The 13,046-nt window shown below is 37.7% G+C and overlaps 1 protein-coding gene across 1 annotated transcript; it reads left to right on the top strand.

Moving 5' to 3' along the window:
* Positions 1 to 3,271: 3,271 nt before the first annotated feature.
* Positions 3,272 to 5,794, top strand: SLITRK6 (SLIT and NTRK like family member 6). The gene has a single exon (XM_077807030.1). The coding sequence runs from the start codon at positions 3,272 to 3,274 to the stop codon at positions 5,792 to 5,794; it is 2,523 nt and encodes an 840-aa protein (XP_077663156.1).
* The last annotated feature ends 7,252 nt before the right edge of the window (positions 5,795 to 13,046 follow it).

Raw genomic sequence — 13,046 nt, 5'->3', positions numbered from 1 at the left:
GCTCAGCTGGCAAAGAGAGAGTAGTTTTAGACTGTAGCATGCACTGTAGCATGGATTAAAGAAGTGTTTTTCTGAAGTATGACGTTACTCTTAAAATGCATCATCCAACTGTGCTGATATCCAGAATTAACAAGAAGGCTTGAATGGTTTTATATACTGCACATTCCCCTTTCTTAACCGGAGGCTTTGGAGTACTTCCCTATTCACTTTACACATATTTGTATGAAGAGTAAGATCAAATAAAAAAGACACTATTTTTTTTTAAAAGAAGATTTTATTATTTCACTGCTTCTCAAGCGTATTGCAAATTTGCCTTAAGGGACTCATAACTCATTACTTCTATATATACTGCAAATTTGCCTGGTAGGAAAGACTCTGGAAGTCACAAATCTTTTTTAATAAAAACTGTGAAAAGAACAATTACAGTAAGCAGTTATGAAAACTAAGTTACCACCTGATATTTCTTATAACACTTCACTAAATGAAACAGGATAATAATTAGTCCAGTATTTCAAAATGAAATGTATATTCAATCTTTACTGTGAGTTTTTTCAACACAATGTTAATCATCTGTTACATTAAAGCATCTGCTATTTTAAAATAAGAGTGGAGCCCATTTAAGGCTAGATTTACTTGGTCCTGCGTGCACAGACTGAACATTTAAAAAGATATGCCAATCAGTTCTCACCCAATACTTACAAAATATGTAGAAGTTCCCAGTGTCTTTCTACTGTGTTCGTGTGTGTGAGAGAGAGAGCAAGAGAGAGAGAGAGAGAGAATTTTTGCAATGTTCCCCACAAAAGTATGCTAATGATTAAAATAGGAATGTGTTCCAATTGGTTACAAATGTTCTTACTTTCATCTTTGAAAAATGATGAGAGGTCTTGGATTTTTTTAAAAAAATGATTTTTAAATATGTATTAAAATGCAACATGCATTTCAGATTAATGTATTTTGATTTATTTCACTTGATTTTGCTCTAGGCCCTCATAAAAACTACAATTTAAATACAATGCACAACTATGCTGGTGCCCTGATACAGAAACAAGTTACAGAAAATAAAGGCTACTTAGCAACAAAATAGGTTTGTTATGGGTAATTGTTACCAGAAGCTTCATTTTTCACCTTAGGTTACTGAAAAGAATGCTAGTGAATGAATGAATACAGTTTTCTTGAACACAATATCATGGTGGCATTAATCTGAATCCTTTGGAATAAGATTTCTGCATATTGGGTCTTTCCCAATACTTTATGGAAAACCAGAAGCTCAGACACGATGTAAGTTACATTTAACCAGTTAACTAGAAAACCAGTTAACTAGAATAGACTATGTTCAAGAACTACTCTATGATCCAACAAAAAACATGTTTTGTTTCTACTGAAAAAGATACATGAATCAAATAAGTTTAGTGACAGATTCTGTCACCTTTCCTCATGATGAGAAGCACCTTTATCCACTGAAATCTGTGGGACAACTGTGGAGTAAGATATTACTCAATGTGCACAAACTGGTGCTTACTGATTTATAAGCATTTCAGTAGCATTCACAAGGGTAGTATCTGAGTGCCTCCTGTGAAAGTCCTCTTATCAAGTTGCAAGAGAAGTCTAGATTAGTAGGCTAAATGAAGCCTAAATGAGTAGTCCTGTAAGAATAAGATATGCATCTAAGAATAAGACATGGCTGATGGGATGCCAAAATATATGACCAAATTCTGAGAATGTTCATAAACATAATTACATAGATTCTTGCAACTTCCTCAGAAAGCAGCAATTCTGTGGGTTAATTGTGTGATGACATTCTGCTCTGCAAAGCATGTTTCAATAGCTCACTTAAAAAGATCAAGTGACCTTTATGACACAGATTTCTTCAAGCAATATTGTTCACTTCTGGAAGAAATAGTGCACTGAAGGGGGATTCTTGAATGAAATAATGTGTTTCAAATCAATCTTTTCAGAGTAGGAACCTTTTCTTGTTGGAAATGTGGAAGTATTTCCTTTAATAATAGATTATAAACAGACGTGACTTCATCTAATGTAACAATAAGTATCTTTGCTCTTTGGTAATTAGACAACCTTGCTATGAAAAAAGAAACACGCAGAACCTTCATATGAACAGTAACAAACTAATCTCATCTCAGTGAGAACCATGCCAAAGCAGATACTTAATTGAAAATATATAATGTTCACCAGTTTCTGTTCCTGATTTAATAGTTGGACAGTTCTGATGTATTTCTCATGCATCCTAAAGTTTGAGACCAATCGTTTGCAAGATAATAGCTTAAATGACACACTGCAGATGATGTCATTCATCATTGCTAATTGTTAATGACAAATCTCTTGCTTTGTGCATTTTAGAATGATATTCATTATTAAGAAGAAAATTTCCTATTCAATATACTGTATATTGCCTACCTATTTCTTTCTATTTGTAGTTCACTCTTATTCTTTTATTGCTAGTAAACTTAGTTTAGATATTGAATGCACAAATATATTATACATATATGTATAAAACGTGTGTATAATCTCTCTAAAGATATGAATGTGTGGGTAGGGTGTGTATGTACATCTACCCACAGCTATATTTAAACTATAAACACAGCACATACATATTTAAACAAAAGGAAAAATCACTAATTGTTCTCAATTTTGGAGGTATTAGGATTGCAGAAGAAGTTCCATTTCAATTTACAGATAAGTTGCAGAAACAGGCAAAGAAAAAGCCCTCCACATGCTGGCTGAATAAACATTTGATAGACAATAGATTGTTGGAACCGAACCGAGATTGTTTTATTATGAAACTTCTGTTCAGTCATGTAGCCTGTTAATATCTATCTCTTGCAAGTTCCTAAAAACTGCAGCACTGCAAGCCCATCATCAAAGGTGAAAATATAATATTTTATATTAACCTTGATGGAAGCAGTTTGGGGCAGTGACCTGTCTTTTTGTTTGCTTGTTTGTTTGCCTACAAAACACCATGTACGTATATGGCACTCCATAAATAAGAACATAATTTTCATGAGCCCTGCATGCTGTGTTGTTGCAACCTAAAAATACTGAAGGGCTTCTGTGTTATGACCTTCATGCTATATTTAATGGTCAGAACTAATCATGTGTTGCATTTCTTAAAGAATCATTAAAATATTTGATAGAATACAATATCTTTTTTTAAGGATAAGTTTTTTAGGTAAGCTTGGGGTACTTTCAAGTATTTTTTTTTAATATGAAATGATAAACTCAGTTCATTTTTATTTTACAGAACCTACTGGCAACAATGAAGCTCTGGATTTTTATGTTATGTTCAGTTGTGGTTGCCTCGGATTTACTCCAATCTCAGCCTTCTTTGTCTTCAGCGAGAGGATCTTGTGAGAATCTGTGTTCTTGTGAAGAAAAGGATGATATCTTGATTATAAACTGTGAAGAAAGAGGTATCAAAATGTTATCACAAATAAATGTCCCACCATCACAGCCTTTCCATCTTAACCTGCTGAACAATGGCTTGACCATGTTACATATGAATGATTTTGCTGGCCTCATCAATGCTATCTCACTACATGTTGGATTTAATAATATTGCAGATATTGAGCCTGGAGCTTTTAATGGTCTCAGTCTTCTTAAGCAACTTCATATCAATCACAATTCTTTAGAAATACTTAAAGAGGATACTTTTCAGGGACTGGAAAATCTGGAGTTTCTTCAAGCAGACAACAATTTCATCACCGTGATTGAAGCAAGTGCCTTTAGCAAACTCAACAGACTTAAAGTTCTTATTTTAAATGACAATGCCATTGAGTTTCTCCCTCCTAATATATTTCGCTTTGTGCCATTGACCCACTTAGATCTTCGTGGAAACCAGTTACAGACTCTGCCATATGTAGGCTTTTTAGAGCATATTGGTCGAATACTGGACCTTCAGCTGGAAGACAACAAATGGGCCTGTAATTGTGACTTACTGCAGCTGAAGATATGGCTAGAAAACATGCCTCCCCAGTCTATAATAGGTGATGTTGTGTGCAACAGCCCTCCAATTATCAAAGGGAGCATCCTAAGAAGATTAAAAAAAGAATTGCTCTGTCCCACTAACCCTATAAATGAACTTGAAGATCCTTCAGGGTCCTTGCCCTGGGTAGTAACTACATCTATAAGTGATATTCACCTACCAGCAAAGGTGATCCCTGTCCTGAAAGCTCCTACCAAGGAACCAGGTTTAGTGCTTCATGCCACAAAGCCAGCTACTCAGCTTCCAGGAATATACTGTCCTGTACCCTGTCACTGCACCAGCCATATCCTGTCAGGAGTTCTAATTCACTGCCAGGAGCGAAATATCGAAAGCTTGTCTGATTTAGGTCCCCCTCCTCCAAATCCTAGAAAGCTTATTCTAGCTGGAAACATTATTCAAACATTGCTGAAATCAGATCTGGTGGACTATGCTAGCCTGGAAATGCTTCACTTGGGAAACAATCGTATTGAAATCCTTGAAGAAGGATCATTTATGAATCTAACAAGATTGCAGAAGCTATATCTAAATGGCAATCATCTTACAAAGTTAAGTCAGAGTCTCTTCCTTGGTCTTCAGCACCTTGAGTATTTGTATCTTGAATACAATGCCATCAAGGAAGTTTTGCCAGAGACATTTAACATGATGATAAAACTTAAGGTGTTATATTTAAACAACAACCTTCTTCAAACTTTACCACCCCATGTTTTCTCAGGGGTGCCACTAGCCAGGCTAAACCTCAAAACAAACCAATTTACCCATTTGCCTGTGAGCACTGTCTTGGATGAACTGGATTTGCTTGTACAAATTGAACTTGAGGACAACCCTTGGGACTGTACTTGTGATTCAGTTGGGCTGCAGCAGTGGATACAAAAGTTGAGTAAGAACATCGTGATGGGTGACATTTTCTGTAAATCCCCAGGGCACCTAGCCAAAAAAGAATTGAAATCTCTGAACACTGAAGTCTTATGCCCAGGACTAATAAATATCCAAGCCCTACCAACCCATGCTAGCTTTATAGTTGTGACAACTTCTTCTACAACAACCAATACTGCGAACACTATTCTTCGATCACTTACAGATGCTGTCCCACTTTCCGTTTTAATCCTAGGGCTCCTAATTGTGTTTATTATGCTTGTATTTTGTGCAGCAGGAATAGTTGTCCTTGTTCTGCATCGGCGGAGAAGACACAAAAAGAAACAGGCAGATGAACATATGAGGGACAGTAGCCCAGTTCATCTCCAGTACAGCATGTATGGTCACAAAACAACACACCATACAACTGAGCGTCCAGCACCAACTCTCTATGAGCAACGCATGATCAGTCCCATGGTTCAAGTTTATCGAAGTCCATCCTTCAGCCCCAAACAGACAGAACAACAGGAGGAGGGAAATGAAAAGGATGTGAATGATTCCAAACATCTCTGCAGAAGTCTTCTGGAAAGAGAGAACAATTCTCCTCTCACAGGTTCAAATGTCAAGTACAAATGTACAGACCAATCAGCTGAATTTCTGACCTTTCAAGATGCCAGCTCTTTATATAGAAACATTCTTGAGAAAGAAAGAGAACTCCAGCAGCTAGGAATCACTGAGTATCTAAGAAAAAATATTGTCCAGCTCCAGCCTGACATGGAAGTACATTATCCTGGAACACATGAGGAGCTAAAGTTAATGGAGACACTAATGTACTCCAGACCAAGAAGGGTGTTGCTTGAGCAGACTAAAAATGAGTATTTTGAGCTCAAAGCTAACTTACATGCTGAGCCTGACTACCTGGAAGTCCTGGAACAGCAAACATAAAATGACATTACTTTGGATTGGGACAGAAAATCTGTAATTCTATTTTAAATAAGAACATTGTAAATAAAAGTGCCTTATAATAATGTATCATCCATCAGGACTAAAGCACAGCAGTAAAATCCTAACAAAAAACTCAGGGATCACTGTGGGAAGCCATGGGGAAGTTTGCAGGCAATATGTCTTACCCCAAGTGAAACACGATCTCTGTGTGATTGAACTGTGGCAGGAAGATTACCATATTCCTTTAGGGGGCCAGGTTAAAAGGCCTGTATGGCACTGCCCATTCTGTACCTAACCTAGGATAAACCTTTTATGTTACTTGTACTTCTTTCTTTTCTCTTAATTTAATTGGACTACTTTTTTAAGTACCTGATTATATAGTTATAAAAGTTAATATGTATTGATTAGGTATTAGTACATACACCACATATGTGAACATTGTCTACAACTGCACTTACCATATCCTCATAATAAATACAAAAGGAAATGAAGCTTTGTCATACTAAATATCAGTTAAAAAGAAAAAAAGAAAAGAAAAAAAAATGAAAGATATTTAATTGTATAGGCAACCAATGCCTGCAAATATTTAAGTATCTTTTACATGGGACTTCATTTATCACATTTTTACAGTATGTGGATGGAAAATATATGTATAGATATAATTACCAACAATTTAAGAGACAACAACAAAACTTTCTGCTGCTTTCCCTATCTGTCAGTTTTACTCAAATTTGGACAATCTTCCCTTGTTCTGCTGCTATAAAATGTTGTACATCACTGGTGTTGCAACTCATAAGCCAGGGCAATTTTGAAAGCTACTGAGAATCAACTGTAAATACATCAGTGCACCTAGTGAGTTTGATTTCTTTTATATGATTGGCTCCTGTGGTGGCTTTGAATATTCCTGTCAGAAATAGAGAAATAAGTATGCAATGGCCAGTAACTTTCCTATATGGGAAGGGGGGTGGGGTAGGGGGATATTTTGTTGTTGTTTGTATCAATTCTCTACATTTTGCCACACATTAGCAGCAAAAAGGCACATCTCCTGTTAAGAGGTAAAAGTGGCTTAGAGTGTGGAGCCCTGCAGCTTTATTTTACAGCAAAGTCTAGCTAGATTTATATTAACTATTTATTCTGTACAGTTTTGTATTTTTTTTTTCAGTTCACAACAAGGAATAATTCTTGGGTGCCTTTCAAGCAAATCAAAGAACTGCTCACTATAAACAAAAATGGAAATAAAGCTTTTTAAAAAATATATATATATATCTATATATATATATCAATCATTTTCTTAAAAATCACTTTTTTAAAAAAGAAGACAGCAGGACCTGCATGCACAAGTTTAGAACTGTTCAGGAATCAAACACGAAGCTTCTCTCTGTTGTCATGTGGACAGAAGCATCTTGTTCACTGTGCAATAAGGCCATTCAGTTTCTGTGCACGACTGACACAGTGCCAAACTGAAAATCTGACCTGCATTTCTCCTCCTTTTAAAACAAATCTTTTGTAAATCAACTACACATGAATATTTTTTTCTGATTTCCAATTGCACAGCTATTTAAAGGCTGAATCAATTAATAGATTTCTAAATATATAGATTAAAACTAACAACTGTAGACTTGATAAATTCAGAGCCAAAAAAAAAAAAAAGATTCCCTTCCTTTAGTTTAGCCTACTGCAGTTTTCTTGCCTAGCTATGAGTTCTCCACGCTTCTTATATATGAGTTTCTGAACGAACACAATCTCTGATAGAAAACTACATTTTATTGGCTTTTAAGTTTGCATAGTGCTATTGACTTCAGTGGTACTATACAGATTTACATGAGGTGAGGATCTGGCCCTGTATCCTTTCTGTTATCTGATCAAACTTCCATAACAACATTTTGTTGATATCATCACATTGCCATGACAGTAAAACTAGTTGGCTCCCAAGAATCAAATTGCAGTAGCAAGACAATAAGCGCTGTTTGCTCTGGCTATGACTAAAACCTAACATAGTTTAAGTTTTGTCCACAGTGCATTCTAGGAGAGCAAGAAACAGAGTGATTGGTTAGAATACAGCTACAATAATGTTACCATCGTTTCACTCAAAAGAAATCATTACAGAAAACTGACAAATAAATTCTGTCACCAACCATCTTGTAGTAAGAGGTACTGATAGTTGTAATAATTAAAATTGTTAAGGGTCTGATTAAAAATCTAATGAAGTTTATGGAATTGACTTTTGTGGACTGTGGATCAGGCCCTAGATATATAATATTCTATTAAAATTAAGTTTAAATAGGTGGATCAGTTCCCTCAAACTCATCTTTTTTCCATTAACCCTCCCGACTATCAGAGATTTCAAAGTCAGAGCAGGGGTGAGGGGAAAGAAGCAGTGAAGGACCAGTTGGCCCTAATTCTTCTCTGCCCTTGTATGGTAATTTACACCAGTGCAACATGGGTGTACAATGCTGCCTTCTGATCGCTATGGCGCAGAGCTGTGGAGAATCAAGCCCTCAGGCTTCTGTTTGAGGGAAATGCTTTCAGACTACAGAAAGTGTCACTTGCATAGATGACACTTTATTTAGCTGCTAAAGATTTCTTAGCAGAATGTGGAGGACAACTATGCTGGAAAATAGGCTCTTTCACTGTAGACTGAAAGCATCAGAAAAATGTTGAGTACAATTTATGTCATGGCAACTCAGATGCTCAGTTGTGTCAGCGCTCCATTCACCACAGCTGTGGAAAGGGGAGCTTTAGACTAACTTTGTTCCTCCTCCCTGCCTCGGTCTGCTGGGGGCTCTTTCAATCCCTGCATAAATTAGGGCAGCCTCAGGAGGGCTCTCATTTAGAGAGGGCTGTAATGGCCCCAAGTAGCTGTTGTAGCATCCAAGGATCACTGGAGTAAGGCACATGTCATCCACAACCCTTCCTAATTAAAAACAAATAAATAAATAAAAAGGAGCTAGGAAAAGCCTGTGGCTGAAGGTTCTCTGAAATGTTTCCATCACAGCAATCAGAAATGCATCTCTTCTGGGGAATTGGGTGGGGTCTGATGGAGTGTCCTCTTGTTGTGGCATGTTCTCCTCCTTTTCATTGACAGCCAAAGATAAACAGTTTCTATATGTTTCAATGAGATCGCACATTAGAGGCCAGAAAGTGCAACATATCTGACAGTCTGAAACAAAGTGGATTCATTTTTTCTCATGTCAGTACTGGAGTTAATAATTGAGTGCAAGAACAGTACCTCAGCAGACATATTGGTGCAGTTGGCAGGTACATAACTGTTATGTTGTTAAGGCACCTCAAGGGTACCTGACACTGTCATTTTTTTTCTGACAGTTTGGCACTCAAAATGTATTAAATAACAAGAGAGATCTGTTCTCTCAAGAAACACAGCTTACATCAATCTCTTGCAGATATTATTTTACCTGCCTCTTATCTTTTAACATACATAAAAATCAAATATATGTTTTCGTCCCTTTTCTTCCTACTACAGGTGTCCTGACAGCCTCTTTAATAATGGCATATGCATATATTACCTACAGTGATATCTCTGCAAGCTTTTGAACAGAAAATATTCAACCATAAAATTACTTTTAGTCTATTAAAAGTGGCTCATTGAATATGGGACTGATCAAATATTTTCAATCCATTCTTCTCTTTTAATGTGGTTGCTTGACCTTTTTTGTAAGGGATTTCCAAACTGAATATGAGTTCATACTTTTTACAGGGATGCATCCAAGCCACAAGATCCAGACCTGAAACCAAGCTTTCCCCAAGATCAGCAGCATTTGATATGATAGCAATCTGAGGATTTGGCGAGGCCTACCTCTACATGAAATAAAAGCCAAAAATTGATCCTTCCATAACGGCAGGTGTTGTGTGACACCTACCTAGAGATCTGTTACCTAGGAAGAATGAGAAAATGAAGAGATGAGGCTGACTAGGAAGGCCAGACATCTGTGCAAGAAGACTTTCTGGTACATTAATGGAGAGAGGCATTTGTTGCAGAGAAAACTAATTTTTCACAGGGGAAAATAATAGTGGTCTGTAAAATGAGGAAAATTAATCACAATGCACTCTGTCATGCACGCTAGCATGACTGGCTAGTCTTGTAGAGATGCTAAACACACCATGGTCGGGCGGGGAAACATTTGACTTCTAGACGACGAGATCGACTGTAACATTCTCTCAAGAGGCATCACTTTTTTATTTCCCCTTTTGTTGTTCCAGTATACAGGAATTTGCAGAGTTTGGGGATGCTCTACAGGGTTTTCACATTGTTTGCAGAGTCCAGATCTGTGAGGGCTCACTGTGTGATCCCACCAGGGTGGATTAGGGGCAGGGAAGAGGGATCAGATACTGAGGCGGTGTGCTGCTTCAAAGGATTTGTCCCTTAATGGTGCTCTAGGTTTGTGATATTCTTGATCATGCCTCAGTAATAGATGGTAAATCCTTCTTGTTCTGAAACAGAAATTGACTATAACATTAGCTACCTACTGGAATCAATACTGGGAAGTTAATTTCCATACTGAAAAGATACAGCATAACATTCTCTTTCCAGCTCATTGCTATCAGTCAGCCTTGGCTTTTTAACACAACAGAGCAATTTCTGAAAAAGCCACAACTTGATAGAAACCAGCTAACCTCAAGAATAAGAAAAGAATGAAAACACCAGATGTTGTTCAGGTTCTTGATGGTATGATGTGATGGACAAGTGCTCTTTAGTTGGAATTACTTCTTTTCATAGGGTCACTCAAGAATAGGGTGCAAGTATATATGCATGATACAACTCCTGAAATGTGCACCTAGGGTCTGTGTTGCAATACACAAGCTCCAGAAGCCTGGATTCACAAAAGAAATTAGGCTGAACATCACAACATGTAACATTTAGGCACATGGAAAATCACTGTGATTCACAAAGCCTGAATTAGCTCCTATACAATGAATGGGGAGAGATAGGGACCATAGATTGCAACCCAGAAAAGCCAGCGTAACCTAGCCAGTGGGAGGTGCTGACAACAGGAAGGTGTACTAATTCTGCCCCCTCACAGAGATAGGTGCTTAAATCCAGGATGGAGGCAGGAACCTATATCTGCTTATGATTCACAGGCAGGAACCCTCTTTGGAGTTGGGCACCTATACTGTTTGGAAAAAAGCAGGAGGTGGAGGCCACTGCTCTCCTTATAACATTTATCCCACTGGTTAGAGAACTTGCCTGGGGTGTGGGCAACCCAGTTTCAATTCACCGCCTCTCCCCAAAGAGAAAGAATTTGAATACGAATCTCCCACCTATTATTCGAGTGCTCTGACCACTGAACTATGGATAGTCTGATGTGTGGCTCCTCAATCTCTGTTGCTGAAGCTGTTGTACTCTGGATAAATAATGAAAGAGTGATTGGAGCAGGGGGACTGGACCTGCGTAGGTGTCCTCACCACTGGGCTACAGAATCATTCTCACACACACAGTCTCTCTGTTTCTGGCCCACTGACTATTTAAGTACCTATCCAGTGTGGAATAGTCATGGGCCAGACAGAAAGAAAGAAAGAGAGGCAGTGTGTGTGTGAGAGAGAGAGAGAGAAAGAGAGAGAGAGAGAGAGAGAGAATCTGTGGTCCAATGGTTAGTGCATCCACCTCAGAGGTGGGAGACTGTAGGACCAGTCCCCCTGCTTCAATCACTCCTTTATTTATCCATAGGGGAACAGCTCCGACAGGAGACATGTGGGAAACCTACATCAGAATATCCCATTACACAGTGGTTAGAGCACTCCCCTAAGAGATAGGAGGCACCTCTTGAAATTTTTCTCCCCTTCTGGCAGAGGGGATGAATTGAGCTTGGGTTTTACACATCCCAGGCAAATGCTCTAATCACAGGGCTAAAAGTTGTAAGTTGTACTGCCACCACTATTTCCACCCCAGGCCAAATTTTGAACAGGACACAGTCCAATAGGCGGCTTCTAAGCATACCAACCAAATCCAATCCCTCATGCAGCAAAACACCTATTCTTCCCTGGTTTGTGAATTTCTCTGGGGCTTAAATGTGACACAGGTACCCAGATGCCTAGAATGAGGCAAAAATGTGCATGCCCAGAGGCAGAAATTTAGGTGCAGAAGGAACCTTTACTCTGAAAACTTAGGCACTGAGTGAATTCAGGCACCTATAGGGGTTAGGCAGGAGTTTTGTGCATCTCATTGGAACCAAAACTGGAACTTAGGCACCTAACTCCTTTTGTGCATTCAGTCCGAGTCTACATTTTAAACCACTTACTTGTAATTCGTGCTTTTAGGAAGGAACAAAGATGGGGGGGGGGGAAGGGAGGAAGCTTTGTCTTTTTTATTATTATTATTTTAGAAGGAAATTGCATAACAAATGTTGGTTTATCTTTATTTTAGCCTAGTCTCATTGCAGATACATTTATCTAGATTGGTTTGTATTTGAGGTCATTTGTTTTAGGAATCTTACAAATCTGGCAGAAGTAGTTAATTTACCATTTAGACTATAGAAGTACCTACAATAATTTTCAAACAAAAAGAGGACTGGAACCCCTTATATATGATAAAATTTATCCTCTTAACTGTTGCCATAAATTAGTATTTTAAATTAGCAATAAAATTGGGTTTTGTCAGCTCATAAAACCAAATCTCAATTTTTGTTTTGCATAAGAGCTGGAACAGCATTTTCACACTGTTTTAAGTACAAAGCTGATATGGCATTTTCATACGGGATACACATTTTGGTTGAAATATGATTAAATAGCTTCATCTTTGAATCTGATTAAGAAGAGGTCTAAGTTTCAGATAAGTAACAATATCTGAGATACTGTAGATTTACATGGTGGACACTATTTCTCATCAGGTTGAGATCCAGATTTAATTTGAGAATGAGGAGATACAATGTATTTACGGACGAAGAATCTGACTGTCCACTGATTTGTACCTGATGTTTTCAAGGTGGGTGTAAAACACTAACAAATCAGAAGAATAGCATTTCATACCCACTTTGCACATATGTAAATGACTACTCTAGGAGCTAGGAAGTGGTGAATGAGGCCTGCAGCCTTTAATTGTCTTGTGGATTAGATACATATCCTTAAATAACATACAACTGAATGCATTTTAAAAAAATAATCCCTATCCATTAGCCATTCATGCATATAGAACTCCCCAGTGGGAGATTCTGTGCTCAGGATAGCTATCTTTATGCTGTCTCATATAATAACATTAAGGCTGAATCATGTTCAGTAGGTTTTCTAATAATTGCACATC

Source organism: Eretmochelys imbricata, chromosome 1, assembly GCF_965152235.1.
Source record: "Eretmochelys imbricata isolate rEreImb1 chromosome 1, rEreImb1.hap1, whole genome shotgun sequence".
NCBI lineage: Eukaryota > Metazoa > Chordata > Testudines > Cheloniidae > Eretmochelys > Eretmochelys imbricata.
Note: the sequence above shows the minus strand (reverse complement) of the source record. Positions and strands in the feature narration are given on the sequence as shown.

What these genes read in the sequence shown, in the direction of transcription:
- SLITRK6 (XM_077807030.1), top strand. Translation starts at nt 3,272, where the DNA reads ATGAAGCTCTGGATTTTTATGTTATGTTCAGTTGTGGTTGCCTCGGAT.